Source organism: Suillus subalutaceus (genome assembly GCF_016647625.1).
Source record: "Suillus subalutaceus strain FC151 chromosome Unknown DFJ58scaffold_176, whole genome shotgun sequence".
In the NCBI taxonomy this organism is placed as follows: Eukaryota; Fungi; Basidiomycota; class Agaricomycetes; order Boletales; family Suillaceae; genus Suillus; species Suillus subalutaceus.
The window spans coordinates 86,026-105,948 of NW_024540425.1; the positions used below are offsets into that span (position 1 = coordinate 86,026).

General features: G+C 47.8%; 7 protein-coding genes across 7 annotated transcripts; 4 read left to right on the forward strand and 3 right to left on the reverse strand.

The window, feature by feature from the left end:
- Positions 1-690: 690 nt before the first annotated feature.
- DFJ58DRAFT_816170 (cora-like Mg2+ transporter protein-domain-containing protein) lies at positions 691-3,344 on the forward strand (the record flags this gene model as incomplete). Its single annotated transcript, XM_041391740.1, has 12 exons — positions 691-767; positions 837-938; positions 997-1,330; positions 1,385-1,458; positions 1,512-1,600; positions 1,649-1,729; positions 1,778-1,825; positions 1,875-2,173; positions 2,228-2,494; positions 2,546-2,632; positions 2,680-2,724; positions 2,775-3,344. 12 exons carry the CDS (start codon positions 694-696, stop codon positions 3,012-3,014), a joined length of 1,740 nt encoding a protein of 579 aa, XP_041237562.1. The 3' UTR covers positions 3,015-3,344.
- Positions 3,345-3,749: 405 nt separating this feature from the next.
- On the forward strand, positions 3,750-5,010 carry DFJ58DRAFT_749525 (uncharacterized protein; the record flags this gene model as incomplete). Its single annotated transcript, XM_041387661.1, has 3 exons — positions 3,750-4,510; positions 4,570-4,700; positions 4,778-5,010. 3 exons carry the CDS (start codon positions 3,750-3,752, stop codon positions 5,008-5,010), a joined length of 1,125 nt encoding a protein of 374 aa, XP_041237563.1.
- A 1,184-nt stretch (positions 5,011-6,194) lies between these two features.
- On the forward strand, positions 6,195-10,841 carry DFJ58DRAFT_908312 (uncharacterized protein; the record flags this gene model as incomplete). Its single annotated transcript, XM_041395102.1, has 23 exons — positions 6,195-6,283; positions 6,423-6,546; positions 6,601-6,622; positions 6,680-6,767; positions 6,821-6,923; positions 6,976-7,093; positions 7,141-7,187; positions 7,234-7,314; positions 7,345-8,264; positions 8,316-8,463; positions 8,516-8,648; positions 8,701-8,880; positions 8,932-8,982; positions 9,033-9,054; positions 9,108-9,215; positions 9,265-9,409; positions 9,464-9,538; positions 9,588-9,628; positions 9,680-9,896; positions 9,947-10,005; positions 10,054-10,184; positions 10,235-10,412; positions 10,462-10,841. The coding sequence occupies 23 exons, from the start codon at positions 6,195-6,197 to the stop codon at positions 10,643-10,645; spliced, it is 3,264 nt and encodes a 1,087-aa protein (XP_041237564.1). The 3' UTR covers positions 10,646-10,841.
- Positions 10,842-11,583: 742 nt separating this feature from the next.
- Positions 11,584-15,518, forward strand: DFJ58DRAFT_846542 (TPR-like protein; the record flags this gene model as incomplete). Its single annotated transcript, XM_041393323.1, has 9 exons — positions 11,584-11,641; positions 11,749-11,856; positions 12,194-12,265; positions 12,475-12,688; positions 12,768-13,899; positions 13,946-14,251; positions 14,343-14,829; positions 14,937-15,001; positions 15,036-15,518. The coding sequence occupies 9 exons, from the start codon at positions 11,584-11,586 to the stop codon at positions 15,516-15,518; spliced, it is 2,925 nt and encodes a 974-aa protein (XP_041237565.1).
- Positions 15,519-16,166: 648 nt separating this feature from the next.
- Positions 16,167-17,246, reverse strand: DFJ58DRAFT_734455 (uncharacterized protein; the record flags this gene model as incomplete). The annotated part of the gene is made up of 4 exons (XM_041386487.1): positions 16,167-16,349; positions 16,409-16,615; positions 16,661-16,779; positions 16,817-17,246. The coding sequence occupies 4 exons, from the start codon at positions 17,244-17,246 to the stop codon at positions 16,167-16,169; spliced, it is 939 nt and encodes a 312-aa protein (XP_041237566.1).
- Positions 17,247-17,499: 253 nt separating this feature from the next.
- Positions 17,500-17,936, reverse strand: DFJ58DRAFT_718908 (uncharacterized protein; the record flags this gene model as incomplete). Its single annotated transcript, XM_041384543.1, has 2 exons — positions 17,500-17,819; positions 17,852-17,936. The coding sequence occupies 2 exons, from the start codon at positions 17,934-17,936 to the stop codon at positions 17,500-17,502; spliced, it is 405 nt and encodes a 134-aa protein (XP_041237567.1).
- A 265-nt stretch (positions 17,937-18,201) lies between these two features.
- On the reverse strand, positions 18,202-19,656 carry DFJ58DRAFT_846544 (uncharacterized protein; the record flags this gene model as incomplete). Its single annotated transcript, XM_041393324.1, has 4 exons — positions 18,202-18,395; positions 18,448-18,904; positions 18,954-19,025; positions 19,528-19,656. 4 exons carry the CDS (start codon positions 19,654-19,656, stop codon positions 18,202-18,204), a joined length of 852 nt encoding a protein of 283 aa, XP_041237568.1.
- Between the last annotated feature and the right edge of the window lie 267 nt (positions 19,657-19,923).

Genomic DNA, 19,923 nt, shown 5'->3' on the forward strand with positions numbered 1-19,923 from the left:
ATGATGTGTCCCTGAGACCTGTTGTTGACTTGCCAACAAGACAAACGTGGGTTGACCTCTAGCTTTAGGTCAGGGATACCTGCAGGTGAGACGACCGGCAGCGTGAACATGGTTTGTCGGACGTTGGGGACAGAGCCTGAGAGAGAGTACGGGATAGAGCAGACGGGACAGAACAGACAGAACTTTCGAACGTTGCACCTTTTCGTTGATTCTGGTCTGCTGACTCTGCTCACGGGAGACTAGGAAGTACTTCGTTGGGTGGCCGTCGTGACAAGTCGTTCTAATAACAACTCGGACGCTATGATGATAGTATGATACCCCCATGTCACGATCCGCAGTTTCCAGCAGCCTGAGAGTTGTGGCTTTGACACCGGGAGAATGCATATGCACTAGCACTTTGGGAGATATGGCTCTCAGACTCCGGGAGCCCGAGCTGGGAGCACTACTATGTACCGTGAAGAGTGTTTTGTCACTGTGTGCCAGTGGATATTGGAGTGTTGCTAATTCAACCCTCTGTCTTGGGTTCATCGACGGAAGGATAAGTGATCATGTTCTGTACCAGCGATACATAAAAATCGTACTGGTGCATACTCACATTAATATTGTCGCGTAACTGATACCCACCCGGAGCCCTTTTGTCGGTGTGAACACAAACTAATCAAGAAAGGATGGGCCGTCCTAAGATATCAGATAATGCTTCGCGCAGGGTTCGCTCGCGAAGTAGGCTTATTATGGCACCGCATCAACATCTTTGTAACTATTATATAGTAAGTACATACCTTTTGAAATCTGGATGGACTGAGATTCTTCTTTTCTTCAACTTCACCCATGTCTAGCCGACAGTCTCCTTGCCCTTGTCTCCCACTGAACACCCTGCATTGGGGCAACATAGGTCATGGAACACACAGCAGTAAGCCTCCCACAATACCCGCACCAATGTGAGCATGCACTCCATATTCGTAAGCCTAGAGTTTAGAGTTGACGGCATCTTGCCAGATATCGACATGCTGCCCCATCTGGACCTTGGCCATGGATGGACCTCGAGTCGGACATTGCTTTAGAAACGGAACTTGTTCCCTCACCAAGACAGTCGGTGGAACGATGGAAATGGAGGGGATATCCTCAAAACCTGTTCGGGAACTGGGCCGCCGATCGAGTTGCACGGTCTAAGCTGGTTGAAAATTGTTCCAGGGAGCCTCGAGAAAAATGTAGAATCTATTATGTCGATGTACTTGAATCTGGAGACTTCAAGTCGACCAGCGACACCGATCCACCTATCGAGGTTGATGAAAGCGCCTTAAGTCAGCTTTGGGATCAGTTGCAGATAGAGGTGAGGAATGGTTGTAGTTTGTTGAGGACCAAGTTCAACCTGTCTTCCCTACAGCCAACAGGTCTTCGTCTCCGGGTGTTGCTCGTGGACAACATGAAACATCCCGTACTTCAGATGCTGGGAACGAGGTGCTAGGGATTCAATTTTTTCAGACATGTGTTCTGGGTTGAACATGGATTAGGTATAACATCGAACCGTGCTTTTTCTCGTCATCGTTAAACTGGATCCCTTCTCGATACCAAGAAGAAGTTGCCAAGAAAAAAGAAGATCGTAAGTGCTCTCCGTGGTCAACCCGATGGCACTTTTAAAATGCCGTAGACATTACGGTAACGCTACTTTTTCTACGCACGGCACCATGGGACAAGCCCGCGGCGCCCTCGCAAAATGAGCGCGTTTCCTGTGCGTCTGCTAAGTTCTTGCACAAAACATAACTTAATGGTTGTCTAGGCGGTGAAAAAGCTACAGACACGCAGGAGTCGCTCCGTCTTCGCTCCGGTTGAGTCTTTTCCCCTATTTTTGTGTTATATCTTCATGTTTGTTTCAGTCCACTCCGAGTCGCTAGCAGAAAAGTACCTTCTTCAAGACCTGCTCGCTCTACACATGATAAGATCATCCGACCCCAGTGGTAGTACTATTATATCTTACCACCCAAGTGCTCAGTGGAATAGGACAACCGCAGAGCGACTGAAAAATCTAGTCCACAAAGTGGGAGAGAGCGTGTATTGGCAGAAGATATTCGAACAGTCTAAGGATCCAACATTCTTCTTCTTGGCTATCCTTTGGTATGCGCTTTATGCCTGGGACGAATCTCTGGACCATCTGTACACCCACACGAACTGGCTGGTAGGCTTCTTTGTCGTTTGTGTCGTTCGGGCATTTGACTATGTCATTATTCAGGAAACAAATGGACTATCGACAAATGATAACAACCTCACGACTGAGTTGCACACTATCCAGGCTCAGCTCCTCCATTATGCTTCACTTCTCGAGGATTTCCGTAAATCTGTGACCTTCGTCAGGAACACGCCAAGTCCCGTTCTGGAGTCCTCTAAATTCACTGACCAGGCAAGAAGGGACACGAATAAACTGATGCGCAAGGAATGCGATAACCTCCTTTCGGAAATTGACAGGCTAGGTTTCCAATTGAAAAATATCACTGAGCTTGTTCGTATGTTTGCTACGCTAGATTCGAGCACTGTTGATTTCGATGTCCAGGCTAGAGCGACCGTGAACTTCGTTGATAGTCGACGGATGCAAGATTTGACGATAGCAACGGTCCGTGATTCGGCCGCTATGAAACAGGCAGGTTAGTATATCGATTAGCTTGACGATGCTAAATGCCTTGATAGATTTCCTACCTGACAATGATTTTCCTCCCTGCCAGCTTCGTTGCGGTACGCCTAATTTCAGCCTCTCGATGATAGATTCAATGACCTTCTTTCAGGGAGTATTTGGTATGAATGTCAAGGAAATTACCAGTGATTCCACGGAAACCATATACCATTACGCGGTGACTTCCGTCGTGTTTACTGTGCTTACTGCATGGCTCGTAGTTGCGTTTCAGTCTCACTCTTCGTTGCACGAGCCAGGATCTGGATTTTGGCAGCGTCTTGCATGGCCATTTTCATATGTCATAAGACACATACTGCGGTTGCTCAGAAGCCAGCCTGGTGAACTTCCGTAGGCAGGAATCTTTTGGTTTCGTCATCTATATCAGCTTACATTGCAGTACAATAATGGGACAAATTGCTTTTTAGACGTAGAATCGTGGACTTATTCTTGGATCCTTTAACGTTACTTGCATGTGCTACAAGTTACTATATGTACTTAGATGAACCCAGTCTCCTCGGCCCTGGATTTGAACGCTGACGTCGAACTACGTACAGCGCTACACCCTGCAACGTTGATGGTACTGATTAGTATTAGTATTAGGTTCGTCCGAAGTCCTTCGGCGCAATAGCATCTCGGTTCTCTGGTACTCGGAACAATGCATGACACAGGTACTTGCAAAGCGAACTACCGAGAGAAGCCTGAAAAAACTTCAAATAGGTGCGCAGTCACACGAAACCGATGTGCTAATATACATAGATGGAAATTCGAATACAAACTAAATGTAAAACTGCGTATGTTTTGTAGCAGCTCTGGTAAGGAAAGCTTCCCTAATGTCTTGGGACCGTACCACGTACGAGGGCGCACTCCAGCTGAGCCGCTCAATATTCTTGGACTAGCGGTAGACTCCTGCAAGCAAAACGGTTGAATCGCAGGGGGACAATAGTGCGAGTCCATAATGAGTTGGAGAAAAATGATAGGTGCCATATCGATGATATATGGTTTGGTTTAGGGCCGGCTGGAACTCGGTCTTATACGAATTTGAGTTTTCAAGATTCTCCTATTGCGTTCTTCATTCATTCTGGTGACTATGCCTCCAATAAAGACGAAAGAAACTCAGTCTAGAGAAAATTTTCTAGCTGGCCCTCTCGATTCGACTTACCATCCAAAACCCAAAACCCATCGCATCGTTAAACTTGAAACTCAGGAGGCCACGATCCCGAGTCTAAACTCTTCTGTCTCATACCCCGCTCCAGTCGTCAATAAGCCCTCTATTTCCAAGCCCAAAAGCAAGGCATATTACGCCATCAAACCTCAGAAAGACAAATCTCCATCTCCGAAAGCCCCTGATCCATGTATAACTCTGGCCGCCCGAAGAGAGCTTTTAGTCATCTGGAAATCTGATCCCCGCGTTCCAACAATTGCTTCGCGACATGCATGGGCCGTCTCGCGGAATGTAAGTCCCTTGCGCGTCAACCAGTGGTTCGGCGCTCGCAAATCAAGAGCGAAGAAGTTGGGACAGCCGATATCAAACGACTCGTACGAGCTTTCGTTGGAGCCACGAGCTGTTTCAGTGAAGAGAGAGCTCTTATCTCCATCACCTACCTGTTCTGACAAAACCGATATCAACTTGCGATCTGACGACACACTCGTTTCATCTGATGCCTACGGTTCTGACGCATCTTACATGTCTTCGAGATCTTCCGTGGCTGCTTCGTCTATGACTCCGGAACTTGCGCAAGGAAATCGGTATCTGCTCCATGAAGCCCAAAATTCTTCGTCAGTATCACGCACCCTCACTCCGAAGACAAATGACGCACAGGACGCAAGTTACAGAAAAGATCTCTTTAGGTATGCTCTCCTGTAGCGTGCATGGTGTCTGAACGACGCATATACCCACATTGCGACAGCCTAGCGCCAAGCTTTAGCATTTACGACGACAGCAGCACTGATAACATACCCGATTTGTTACGTAAACTCTGTAACCAGGGAGATTCAGACATATCCGACTTTACTTGCACTCTTTGCAGACCCATGGAAGGTGATATCCCTTTGGTCACACATCTTAGAGCTGGACGTGTACTCATCCAATATTTTGTACTAACTTACGCGAGCTAGATTATCCGGAAATAGCTCTAGATAAACTTGTTCGGAAGTCGGTCTTCCCGTTGGATACCTCACTCACTATGCTTCCCGCTTACGCCCGCCTTGATCCCGACCCCGATACCCCGATGGAGCTCTCTGCTATTCCCTACCTGTTCTGCACACCTGGCCTGGCCTTCACACCTACGCATTCCGGTTACTTGACTTCCTGGATGAAGGAGGAACGGACTTCCTGTCAATTACTTTGAGGTCTCTGGCGTCAGCGCTTTGGGTCTTCTGTTGATGGACTCCGAACTGTTGGGTTGATGCAGATCAAAAGGAACATTCACGAAATCGGACATTGCTTTGGCTCTGTGATGCTGCTCTCTTGTACCAGATCGTTCTTAGACTACAAATTCGCTTGTTAATGTGCTATTCTGATGCCGCTCAGTAACCTGTAACGTTCACTGCGGAAACGACTTTTTAGTCGGACACTAAACGGAGGAAGAAACCAGGTCTAAACAGACTCAAAACGTACTTGGACACTAACCGAACACAAAGCAGACGTGTCGATGATTTTGGTGAAGCAACGAATATAAATAGAGTCTTTTCAGACTTCGCGAACACATCTTTCCCGACCGTCATTTATTCTCTTCAAACACTCGTTATCCCACCACTGACCAGATCCATAAATCCATCCTTTTGACCTCTTTTTACGGTAGACTTGGGCGAAGGTGAGTATTTTTGAAAATTCCTCCAAGTCCTCGTTTCATGCTATCATGATGGCAGAACGCAACTCAAGCTACCTGCGCAACTGAAAGCTTTCAAATTCACTTTCGAGTGCATTGCCCTTGTCTGCGCCTTCGTTTTCGATCTTCTTTTCTGCTGCTCTAAGACTTTTTTAAGTCTATTTCTAGAGTAGCGTATACGACTTAAAAGCCGTTTCCCCAGTGATTATCGAGAGCCCCTGATGTCATGGATCATTTCCGTTGGACTAATTAGTATATGGGCGCGGCGCTCATGTTCCAAAAAAAAAGCTGTGACGTCAAACTGGCTAACTCAATCAGATTTTCCGCCTTTGGAGTGAAAAAGGGAAATAATATTCGTTAGTTCGAATCTGTGAGAGGAGTAGTCGAGGAGAATGGAGGTAGTGAGTTGCGAACGAAGGGGAGACACGGGGTGTTGAGATCTTAGATAACGGGGAGGTTGTTTAGTTTGATTCATTTTGTGTACATGTGGGAAGGAACTCTGAAGTATGTACGTGCTCGAGGCACACCGAAGACGAATCTTCATGTGACTGCTTACAAAGGCTACGTTTCATCTTGAAACGGTCATTTGTACAGTGACATGAAATTTGAAATGGGGCCAGCTCAAGTCGACCATTCTTTCACATGTCATATCTTATGTACCTTTAAATTCAAAGGCTTACAGTTCCACTCAGTACCTCCCCAGCATGACACCATCCCACCCTCAAGTTCGCATACAGACAGATCCACCTCAAATCTTCAATAAATCAAGCTCGACCACAGAAGCCAGAAAGGAGTCAGCCCCCGCCCTCACATGGGCAGTCAAACGGGGATCAACATGAACGACCGGCGAGCGAAATAGAGAAGGTATCCGAATCTTCTGATCACGCAGATGAGGAACAGCCAGTAAGGCAGAAGGTCAAGCTACCACAAAGCTTGCGATGGATACCAGCTAACTCTACTTGGTCCAAATGGAAACCCGTCATTCGAAGTGCCCTTGCCGCCTGGATCGCTGTAGTGGTGTTTATTATTCCCCGAACAGAGAATATAATGGGGCAGGTATGTCGCGCTGTGATCTTTGTATTGTTGGTTTAATGATCGTATGGTTTGAAGGCAGCCTTCCTTATTATAATAGGTGAGAGTAGCGCTCATATGTGTTAATTGTGCCATAGTCATTGACTCTACTATGTAGCTTCATTTTTATCACCGCCTAGTGATCCTTTCATGGCAGTTCTGGAACGCGAAATCATCGTACTCATCTTTGTGGCATTAGGTTGGGGGTATGTACAACTCTTTTTTCTTGGTTCTTTGGTCATACAATGGTCTCTTTTAGCTGGGTCTGCTTGGGCCTTTTGTTTGCTAGCTTCGCTCGCACACAAACCGTACCCGATGCTAGTATAGGCACTATTATCACAGGACAGTACATCGAAGCATGGGTAAGGAAATTCCATTTGAAATTCAGTCTATCTCTTGACGCGTGCGACAAAGCCCACTGTTATCATGGGCGTTTTCCTTTTCATCGGAAGTGTTTTCTTCTTGTACATCAAGGCTAGACTAGGCCCCGGACCTTTTCTCCCTGCTTCGGTGTTTGGATGTATATGTGTCGGTGCGTATCACTCATACATTTTTCTTCTTGAAGCTTATCGATTGCAGACATTTCCTTAACCACCGCGGTTCTTTTTCCTTATCCATATTACAAGGTAACAGGCTTTCCGTCCCGGCAAACGTACACTCACCAGTCTTCAGATCGGTCAATTAATCATTCTTCCCCTGGCCTTTCACTCTGCGATCTCCCTCGTCATATCTATTCTCGTGTTTCCGCAATCTGTGTCCGCTCTATTCACGACGTACTTGCAGGGGGCCGTCGCGCCTCTTACAACGACTATCTCATTGCATAGGTCTCATCTCCTTGAAGACGTCACCTCATCTGTGTTCTCCCACACACAGATTACAGATGCAACAAACAAAGCTGAGAATGCATTACCTATGCTCGCAGTTGCTGCCCGACTACTAAGGGTTGATATCGTCTACGCACGCTTCGCGCCTACTGATTACAACGAGTTGCACGCGATCACGCGGAAGCTTATGGTGCGAGTGCATGGCATGGGTGTATACTATACACTCATCGATCCGACGCGAGAGCGATTCCCTGTCACTCCCGCTGCTTCCCGTCCCGCAACACCTGTACGTTCCAGACCACCATCACCTCGGCCTGATCGGCGGTCCTCCATGACGACAGAAGAGAAGCACGCGTCCTCGGCCGACCAGGAACTCAGAGATCGCAAACCATCCCGCCACCAGCGGCCGCTATCTTCCCACCCACGGTCACATCCTGCGGGCTCCACCTCACCCTTCCATTCGCACCGTACACATAAGCACTCGCACTCGCACCACACACACAACACACTCTTGCACAGCTCCTTACTGCACCTGGCGCTGTCCCGGGTGCCAAAGCGCTCGGAAACAGCGGTAGGTGTATTTGAATCGCAAAAATATCTGAACTTGGAGGCGATCCATTTATCGCATCCGGATTCAGCTTCCTTCACCGCTCGAGCAACGGAGCTACTCAGCGACAGCTGCCAGGATCTCCTAGGTGTGTGCGAGGAAGTGCTTGTAATATCTGGGGCCTGGATAGGCAATGCTAGGAAGTTCAGCTTCAATTTTTGGAGGGGTCATCATGAAGACAAGGCGCAAATCCACAGCAGAGAAGTCCAGAAGTACGAGGATTTACTTGAAAAGTTAACGAGGGAGTTAGATGAATTCACAACCAAGAAGAGGTACATGGTTTACGTGTTCTTATGCCATTTGTTGCTGAGTGGTCGAGACAGATTGACTGTGTTGGACCCATATCGTCCAATGTTCGACCGCAGCTATGGTGCATCTAGTGACGATGAAGTTCCTCCCCACCGGTATCTATTCCATTGTTATGTGTACCAATACCATCTCTTGCAGTTTTCTGTTGTATTACAAGACATGGTGCGTTGATTCTTCGACATCAGGTTGGTGATAAACATTAAATCACGCGCAGCTCAAAGAAATCATTCGACTCGAAACGGAAAGAAAGAAGCCCAGATTATGGCTTCCTTCCTTGCCAAATTTGCTCACCTGGACAACATGGGAACCGACTGAAACTATCGAACGGGACGACGACGAGGATCCTGGTATATTGCTGCAGGCGTTCTCGTGGTCACAGTTGCTAACATTCCGGTATAGAAATAATCCCAGGCGTGAACCCTGCTTGGATGACGGACCTCGGAAAGGCAGTGAAACGCGATCCCGATGCACTTCCTCCAAGGAATGCACTTGAAATAGCCATGAACTGGATTTACCGCGCTGCCATCGGCATCGGAGGTGGAAACGTGCTCTTCGCCTTGAAAGCGGGAGCGTTAACAGGTCGGCCATCATTCCTTTTTCATCTGATTTTCTGACCGTCTGTATGTTCAGTGATCCTTTCTATCCCATCTTTCCTCAGGGTATCGGCCGAGTTTGCATACGGTGAGTGTGCAGAGCCTGTATGCTTTTGATCTTAGACTGATAATTCTCAGCGAACAAGTTTGTTTGGGCGGTGTCAGTTACTCCCTTCCTGCCCTGTAATGCTAGAATGATTGACATTCTCAAAGTTTCATGGGTCAGCTTACCTTAGCACGTTTTCGTGGAGACACAACGTTTGGTCTAGTGGCTAGGCTAATAAGTACCTTCGCTGGCGGCTTGATTGGTACAACCATGTGGTACGTCGCAGACTTGAACGATATTTCGAGATTATTCATTAGCGCACAGGTATATTTCCACAGGGAGTGGCCGAGGCAATCCTTATGGACTGGCAGCTGTGTGTGCGGTCTGCTACCCATCATTTTTCTTTGCTCGATTGTATTGGCCTATCCCGCCCATGACGAATTTGATTATATGGGTTACAGCGGCATTGGTATAATTTGGAAGTTGGCATCTCCGAATGAATGAAACTGATAGTTTCCCATAGGTCATGGGGTATTCATATACAGACACTCATTTGGCTGTCGCTTCGTCGCCAGGGTGGGGTATCGATGTGGCTTGGGTAAGTCTTTGTGTGCTTTTCTCGACATCTTCGCTGACATGTAATAAAGCGCCGTTTCGTACTAGTCTCCGTCGGTGTCTTAGCTGCAGGGTGAGGGATTTCCTTGATTATACATTTAATAGCCATTGATCCCGATGTCAGCATTTTTTCCCTCTTCCCTCCGTCAAGAACTATTCGTTCGTATCAGCGGCGAACGCTAGCTACGACATCAGCTGAACTTGGATCGATCTACTGTTCGGTTGTGTCTTACGCGAACTCACACGTAGATAAAGACAGCACCATCATAATTCGGAGCTTGTTAGCCATCCGTAGCAAACTCAAGCGATCACTCGTGCTGAAGGAGAACGTCATATACGAGGTGAATACTAACATTCTAGATATAGACCCTTACATACGTTGATTCACTAGTTTTCGCTGCGCGGAAAATGGCCTGCGGAGAGGTACCACAAGATATTGGAGATTCAACTGTGAGTATCTATATCTGACGACGATCTCGTGTTTTTAATCAAAAATAGGCAAATCGCGTATCAACTGTGTCATTTGATGTCCGTAGTGCATCACCTGGAACCCGCTTGGGCTTATGCCTTCCTTCGCCGGACCCGGATGCTTGATTCGGATTTCCAAGGCGATGTACTTGCTGTTATCAGTATGCTTTCTGATCGCTTTTACCTGTGGTAACCTTACATTCCTTCGCAGGTCTCATCTCCAATGCACTGCGCACAGGCTCACCCTTGCCTCAAATTACCCCATGCCCATTACTTGACAGGTTCATGATCAGGCATCATGGCTTGAACGTGGTGCATGAGGAGTCAGAAGACAATTACGGATTGCCGCGGATGCTTACTGTGGAAACGTTGGAGAATTTGCAGTACCTGTGAGTCTCATCTCCTTTCCATTTGAGAGGTTGTCATACTTTGTTTCAGGACATTCTGCGTTGGCGTTTCCACCACCTTCGGAATTATCACTCGACTTGATCGTTTGATGGTTGCTGTTAAAGAGCTGGTTGGCGAGCAGTATCATATTGATGGTGTAGGGATGGGGCATCACAGAACGTGGACGGGAGAGATGGCATCGCCGACGTCGTCTATGAGGGCGGCAGAAGTTTGAATCGTTGACTGTTCGCGTTGTACGATCTAGGAAGTTTTTTTCTGTACCAGTAAGTGCTGCACTCAGACCAATCTATCCTTTTCGATTTGTCTACTGCGACGGATATCTGCACACAGCCAAGGAAATATTATACCGAATCACTCTAATACCCCTCGCACGACAATAAACCCAACAATCAATAGATTACTTCTGCAAATCTCTATCCCATCGAACGATGCAAGTTCAGCGTTGGCCACGATACAGTTGTTGACACTGCACACCAGACCATACTTCAAACCTTGTATGTCTCCAAATATTAAGCAGGAACACCCAGGAATCTATTATTCCTACCGATCTGCTTCATCTGAGCTGCGACGTGAGCGTATTCTTCATCGGTCATAGTAGGGTACGAAGGCCAACTCTCGGGTGTTAGGATGAGTCCCTGAGCACTGGCTTCGTCACAACTTGGAAATGCACATGGTCAACGCTTTGCCCGGCTCTCATACCGTTGTTCTGATCGTCGTGTTAACTTAACGCGCAAACATAGAGAGCAGGAGCTCTTTTTTTTTTTGATTCCAATTCTATGTCCATTGAGAGTGATACTCTATGTAGGACAATACGAGCTAGTCATGGAGCCCCATACTCCGTCCCTTAGTCACAACCCCAAATGCACTGGTGTAAGGCGCACCCCACCAGTCGTTCCTGCCGGCCGTTTTAGAGGGGCGATGTAAATGACTAAGCGACGACTGTATGTAAGTTTGCGTGATGAGAGGTCTAGATATCGTGAAGATCTATAAGTAGTCTACATATGCATGAATTTTTTTGAGTGAGTTGAGCAGTGCGTTGAGGTGTTTTGAACATTTTGCATATTACATGCATGTTGCAGATATCTACCCGGAATGATAGTATGTACTATATATTGATATACAAGTGATTATATTTTGTCCACCAGTTCACTGATGGCTTCGGGGCTGGGTGATAAGGTTGACAGACACCCAGCGACGGGCCAGCATGTCGGTGTAGAAGAGTCAACAAATACATTTTTTCGCCACGGCTTTGGACTGCAAACCTCACCTATTGGACCGTCAATTTTTCACACGAAGCATTATTATCATTGATCAAAGACACTGCCAGGCCGCCCAACGCCCTTGATTTGCGTCCGAATGGTGAGCTAGACCGACCCGTCACCCAGCTCCATCTTGCCATCTCGCTGCTCTCTCGCTTCGCAAAATGTGGGTCTAAAACGGATGCTGATGCGGCTGCAGAGTTACTGAACGAATTTGCCACGCCAACAGTCACGTTTACAGAGCAACTTTGCTTGCAATCGAACCATCCACTCAGCATTCGGCTGGAAGCAATCTTGGGCAGGAGCGCAGCTGCATTCATGCTTCCGTTATCGCCTAATCAACTTGCTTATTGAGCAGACCGGTGTTTGCGCATAGATGATCCCTTTGACTTAAATGAAGTGATATCCCTTCATTACAATGCACTGGGATACTACAACACCGTGCATGATTGTCGAGGGCAATTGCTTGGCAATCTGAGTGTACTGCTGATCACTCGGTTCAGGCATCGAGGGTAGTGCCGAAGACTTGGATCAGGCTATTGCATTTCAGAGGGAAGTCGCTGGCTTTGCACCATGTCAGTCACACAGGTTGGATCATGTCAACCAATAATCTTGCGAATCAACTCTCCACCCACTTTCGTCATCGAGGCAATGCCGAAGACTTGGATGAGGCTATTGCACTTCAGAGGGAAGTGCTAGCATTATGCCCTGTTGGTCACACATATTGGTCCTCGACATTGAATAATCTTGCGAATTGACTCTCTACCCCGCTTTGATCATCGAGGCAATGCCGAAGACTTGGATGAGGCTATTGCACTTCAGAGGGAAGCGCTGGCATTGTGCCCTTTCGGTCACACAGATCGGTCCAAGCCATTGAATAATCTTGCGGCTCATCTCTTCACCCGCTTTCGTCATCGAGGCAATGCCGAAGACTCAGATCATGCTATTGCACTTCTGAGAGAAGCGCTGGCTTTGCGCCCTGTCGGGCACACAGATTGGTCCTTGTCATTGAATAATCTTGCGGCTCATCTCTTCACCTGCTTTCGTCATTGAGGCAATGCCGAAGACTTGGATGAGGCCTATCACACTTCAGAGGGAAGCGCTGGCATTGTGCCCTGTCGGTCACACAGATTGGTTCTTGTCATTGAATAATCTTGCGACTCACCTCTCTACCCGCTTTCATCACAGAAGCAATGCTGAAGACTTGGATGAGGCTATTGCACTTCAGAGGGAAGCGCTGGCATTGTGCCCTGTCGGTCACACATATCGGTCCTCGTCATTGAATAATCTTGCGAATCGACTCTTCACCCGCTTTCATCACCGAGGCGATGTCGAAGACTTGGATGAGGCTATTGCACTTCAGAGGGAAGCGCTGGCATTGTGCCCTGTCGGTCACACAGATCGGTTCTTGTCATTGAATTATCTTGCAACTCGACTCTCCACCCGCTTTGATCATCGAGGCAATGCCGAAGACTTGGACGAGGCTATCACACTTCAGAGGGAAGTGCTGGCATTGTGCCCTGTCGGTCACACAGATCAGTCCTTGTCATTGAATAATCTTGCGACTCGACTCTCCACTCGCTTTGATCATCGAGGCAATGCCGAAGACTTGGATGAGGCTATTGCACTTCAGAGGGAAGCACTGGCATTGTGCCCTGTCGGTCACACAGATCGGTCCTTGTCATTGAATAATCTTGCGACTCGACTCTCCACCTGCTTTGATCACCGAGACAATGCCGAAGACTTGGATGAGGCTATTGCACTTCAGAGGGAAGCGCTGGCATTGTGCCCTGTTGGTCACAGAGATCAGTCCTCGTCATTGGGTGGTCTTGCGGTTCAGCTCTCCGCCCGCTTTGATCACCGAGGCAATGTTGAAGACTTGGATGAGGCTATCGCACTTCAGAGGGAAGCGCTGGCATTGTGCCCTGTTGGCCACACAGATCGGTCCAAGTCATTGAATCATCTTGCGATTTATCTCTCCACCCGCTTCGATCACCGAGGCAATGCCGAAGGCTTGGATGAGGCTATTGCACTTCAGAGGGAAGCGCTGGCTTTATGCCCTGTCGGTCACACAGATCAGTCTGCGTCATTGAATAATCTTGCGACTCAACTCTCCACCCGAGGCAATGCCAAAGATCTCAATGAGTCACGAGACAATCTCCGCTGTGCCTTAACTCTGTCTATGCAACATGATTCTCGTCAATTACAGGTCCATATTTTGCTAGCTAATGTCTATCTGTCCTTCCATCAATCAGGGACTTGACGGCACTGTCCCAGGTGAAGATACTAACAATATGAATGCTGCCATGCATCATTTCAAGGCAGCAGTAAATGTCGTCCTTGCAGGTTTTCTATGTCGCCTGCAAGCAAGTCTGCGCTGGGTTGGTCATGCTAGCCAACATTCACATGGTACTCAGCTAGAGGCTTATGCGACTTCCATGCAACTTCTAGACACTTACATGTCCACCACAGCTTCAGTATCGTCTCGTCATAATGCTATGAAGGACTTTCCGGGTACGCTTGCCGTAGATGCTGCATCATGTGCTCTTCGTAGCGGTGATGTCTGTCATGCTGTTGAGTTGTTTGGAACAAGGCAGGACTCTCATCTGGACACAGATGACATGACTCCGCACGCCTCTTGATAGCCTCCAGACTCGCGGGGATCATGCAGTGGCCCTGATGGAGAGATTCAGAGACCTCAGCTCCCTCCTTGATAAATCTCCTGCGAGTCATCCAGAAGGGTCCCGAAGCATTGCTGCAGAAGCAGAAGCAACCCGGTACAGACGTCTAGTGGAAGACTGGAATAGAGTTGTGGAAGAGATCCGGAAGGTCGAGGGCTTCTCTCACTTCCTACTTCCTCCTTTGTTCTCTGATCTTCAAGATGCAGCTCGTGATGGACCCGTGATCGTGTTGATCGCAAGCGAGTCGTCTTGCAATGCCATTATTGTTCGGCACCACCAATCCCCGACTGGCATTCAACTCCCTACCAATTTTTTGAAACTTGTCAGACTGGTGCTTGCACTCCAGGAGGGAATTAATAAAGAGGCCAGTCCTAAAGGGAACCAACCAGCACTGACGAAAGCCTTGAGGGAGTTGTGGAACGACGTCGTTCACCCAGTGGTCGAGATTCTTGGCGGATGTACATGACGAGGTTCCCGAATATGGTGGTGCCCGACGTCTCTCTTCAATTTCTTGCCATTGCACGCTGCCGGCGAGTATAGGGAAAATGGAGAGTCCCTTTTGCAGCAATATATCTCTTCATACACGCCATCGCTTACCGCGCTGCTGAGGGCCCGCAGAAGTCACGACAGGTCACCGTCGGCGGCCTTTGCTGCCATTGGCCAGAATCTCCCGGATGGCGCTTCATTCATGTTGAATGGTGTGGAACCTGAGCTAGATTTAGTGCAGAGTCTTTTACCCCCTTCCCCAACAGTTTCCTTCACCAAGATAATGAGCGTCGATGCAATGAAATTGAGAGTACTATACACATTGCGAGACAATACTTGGCTCCATCTCTCGTGCCACGGGACACAAAAACTTGACGAACCCTTCAAGTCGGCCTTTCTCATGCGCGACCAACCACTTTCGCTCCTCGATATCACCCAAATAGATCTCTCTCGGTATCAATTTGCATTTATTTCTGCCTGTGAAACTGCAGTCAGTGACTTGAGTACGCCCAATGAAGTGATACACCTAGCAGCTGGCCTGCAATTCGCTGGGGTTAAGAGCGTCATTGGGACATTATGGAAGGTCAACGATAGTACTGTGCAGCACCATCAGGAAAACCACCAGTCCCTTTTTCCCGCTTATGTTACTTTTTATGCTTAATATGAAATAAATCCAACTGAAAACACTGCTTTTCCCACTTAATTGACTTTTGCGAAAGCGCATTAAGACACACTTAGGCTCACAAGTCCAGACCACCAAAAAAGCGAGAAAAGTTGTATTTACGCAATAAGTGATAAATGGTAGTAGTACTAGTAGTACTAAGTCACCCGTTCTCCTTGCCGTTAATCCGAGTCGTGGTTCAAACGTCGAAGGTAAAGCGTCGTAACAAGCGCTCATGCAGGTGTAGCAAACATGCACACCACTCGCAGAAGGGTGGCCAAGCACATCGAGCTGTCTTGTAGTAGTTTTGCGTCATTTGTATGTAGTATAAATGAGCATGAACGTTACTTACCTTGGTGTAGTACTAGAGGTCGTGCGTGGTACAGAAGCACCGCGCTTTAGAAAGCGGTGCTTGTCTGAAAGAAGAAGGTGTCGGGAGAGGCCGATTTGGCAAATACTATCAGTAAGTACGGACAACGATACAAGCTGAGCATCCACTCACCTACAACACGCTCAACTGTGAGAATGATGGGCCCTCACGATCCTGTAGGTGGCCTGTGTGCTATGTAGATGGCCGATCACTGACGAGTGTGATCAACAGGAGTTAGTCCGAGCGCCGACTCTTGTGGAAACGACACCACAGGTCTATCATAGACAAGGACGAGGGTGACGGCGGCTGGTTGAGGCAGATCGGCTAGACATGCCACCGGATGTGGTGGATGAGGCAGTTGGGGCGAGGGTGGGGTTGTGGAGGAGGTTGAGAGGCTTTCTGGGCCGCTGGAATCGAGCACTGCTCGCCCGAATCCATGGCGTGGCGTAATCGTCGGGTTGCTGAAGGTATGACCCACATCTTATCATGTTAGTTCATCTCCACACAATAGAGGGCGTACAGGTGAAACTACACGCTCAGTTTGCCGATGTGAATCAGCAGGGATCTTAGTTGAACGATCTCTGTCATGGGCACCATCGAGATCGGGCTGTGGGTGTAAGTAAGGAGCAGTAGTCACAACAACACTCATGTAAAACATACCGGGCTTTGGGGTTGGGGTGCTAGGAGGTGGCCTTGACATACCAACCTGATGACGAGCAGTTTCGCGCTGTAAATCTCAATTTAAAAACTCAATAGTACGAAAAAAACTAACAGAAGTCTGAGTCGATGATTCAGGAGGGGCACGCCGTTTGTTGTTGTTGATAAACCGAGAAGCCAAGGCACTGTCATGAGTGGTCGACGGTGGCAAGAACGTTGTGGTGGCAAAGGTATCTGTTTTCCAGAGCCTGAACGAGCAAGAGATGCACACGAATGGCAGACGGCGTTGGCATGAACGAGGAAGAGCGGATGGGTGAAGAATATGTACATTCAATTGGCGGCAGATCTGGCAGGCATAACAAGGCCGCACCTGTTCGGATCATATTCTTCCGGATGGCGGGATGCATAGAGGGGCGGGCAGACAGATCTAGGGGGCGTAACAAGGCCACACCCGTTCGGATCATATTCTTCAGGACGGTGGGTTGGTGCCATTGCATGGGGAATGCATAGGCAGATGAGGGGGCGCATGGATAGAACCTAGGAGGCGCAATAAGACCACACCAGTTCGGATCATTTTCTTCTGTGAGGTGGTGAATGAGTACCGCTGTGTGCCAAAGCGAAGGGGGTACCAACAAATCTGCAAGCATAACAAGGCCACACCTGTTCGGATCATATTCTTCAGGACAGTGGGTGGGTGCCATTGCATGGGGAATGCATAGGCAGATGAGGGGGCGCATGGATAGAACCTAGGAGGCGCAATAAGACCACACCAGTTCGGATCATATTCTTCTGTGAGGTGGTGAATGAGTACTGCTGTGTGCCAAAGCGAAGGGGGTATGAACAAATCTGCAAGCATAACAAGGCCGCACTTCCTCTGAGCATGTGAGCGCATCAAAAGAGTGTCTGTAGTTAGTCTTTCAGTAATTATTTCAGTCCCGAGTCAAACAGTCCTACCTAAGATGCGATCTCAAATGCATGATGATCTGCAAACTTGTTTATATAGAATGCTCTGAAAGCATCATACGAGTTGTAGTGTTTGAGGTCCTGTGGGATGGTATGTGTTCCATAGATTGGGATGAGGTGTGCAGCGCGATAAATAGAATCAATGTGGATGATTCCAACTGATGGAGAATGGTCAGCATCATATGAAGGTCGCACTATCCACATCCCAGTGTCCTCGTCGGGTCTATCATCGGCTTTGTCAAACCAACACACCACAGCGCATGGGTATGAAACTGCCTCGAATGTCAAAGAGAAAAAACACATCACTCGTGCTATTTCCATCCCCCCCCCATCCCTTCGACACCTGCATCTGTGTTCACAAACACGCAGTCATATCGCGGTGCCTCGTTTCTCCAAAGAGGACAAGCACGAATATGCTCACGGCGCATGCCACCAATCCCACTGCGGTCGCTAGGTGCATAGAATGTCGAAGATGTGGAGTTGAAGACTTGAATATTGCCATCGAATCAAGGACAACTTGCAAGCAGGACTTCAAAGGGAGACCGCTGGTCATCTGGGTTAACTTGTTCGAATAGGAATCGGCGGAGGAGGTTGTAAAGATGGGGGATAGTGAGTTCCGCAGATAAGTCAGGTACAGTTCGTGCACGATTGCGTTCTGCGCAATGTTGAAAATTAAAAACAAGGTATTCACAATCAAATATAAGCTGGCTTATGGGGTGTTTTTGCCAACTGAACATGGGCCTGCACCAATGTTGGGCCGTCGATAACTTCACCCTCTTCATTGTCGCCCTGTATAGTGATATCGGGGTTGGGGAGTAGCAGAATGCTACTCTCATTGGGTTGATCGGGCTGGTTGGCATGAGGTTCTGTATTTAACCGCAACCGCTCTAGTATAGATTTTAAGTAAACAATGAAGATGATAGCGCTCAAGAAACTCACTTAATGCTCGAAGCATTTCTGACAGACAAGTGCCATTCAGCATCCTGCGGCTCTTGAAATCAATGCGCGAGGCTGCAAGTTTATCAAGGCGCTGGTTTGTCACCAGCATTTGACCAAGGGCTTTGTAGCGACTTGAGTGCCTCCATGGTTCCTTTATGGCTTTGATGTGCTTTGTCTCAGTGATCGAGGAACAAAGGCCATTGGGTGCTCCAAACAGTTGGATTAGGAGGATGTAATGGGAATAAGAGTGTTGTCGAGGGAGGGAGAATGTGAGAACAACGCCAGTGGACTCAAAGATCTTCCTGTAATGATGGAATTGGTTGAGAGCATCCTGGATTTGAACCAGCGTGGATTCCATGATGATATTACGCCATACGAGATAGCAGAATTCAAGAAATGCACGAAACGTGCGCACGACATCCATTGGGACGTGACCTTCAATGGCGGGTAGATAAACCTGGACTGTTGTTTAGTCTGGCAGTCATGGCATTCTAGAAATAACTTACCTTCATAAGCACTTTCAAATCATCAACCGGTCCATTGTTTGAAATCCTTGACCTTGTGGAAACGTCGAAGACCTGAGAATGAAGCAAACCGCAGCGATTCTTCCATGATGTGAGCCTTAAAACTTCGAACTTAGACAAAAGGACATACCTTCGATCTATATCATCTTGAATTTTTCTGCTCCTTTCTTTCCATGCACGTGGTGCAGATACTTTCCAACCCACTCAACTAAATGATCCTTGAAGGTCCCTTTAATCAATTGATGTAGGAGGTCCGGTGCGATAAGTTCATGAATATCAGCTCGAGGGAAGGGAAGTCATTTGTAAATGGCTACAGCTGGATTAAATTCTATCAACTGCAGTTCTACGAGAAGACCTCATGACTTACAACAAGGGTCATTGATGATCCCATACTCGTCCCATAGATCGGTAGAGGTTACTTCTTCAACGAGTGCTTCTGTATGGTCACAATTGCGAACACAACGACTCAGAGTCCAAATTTTTGTGGTGTGACATACACCTGTATATTAAAAACGGTAAGGTGGAAGATACATTACAATTACTGCTAGGAACCTACCTTGGACACCAAGAGCGCACTATACACTAATAGAACCTGCTCTTCATAATCGGCAATGTAGGGCCCAAGCCCATAGATTACACGCCGATAGTGCCCATCACCAAAGCGCACAACCTCTGGTTTGGTCATGTGGGTCTTAGGTTCTCAAGAATCTTCGAGATAGAGGAATGAAAGAGTTGCCGGCGATATTTCCGATATTTTGGGCAAGAGGCATGCTCCTTTGTAGCTGCTCAGCTGTAGTTAGCACAGAACAATAGTAGTAGGATGAATATTACTTTTTGGCATAGCCAGGAAGCCAATGATGGCAACAGCGTCACGATGTGCACGCCGGACATTATTACGAACATTCCCGATTGATACATACAGTGGATAGTAATCGTTAGCGCCAGTTGCCAC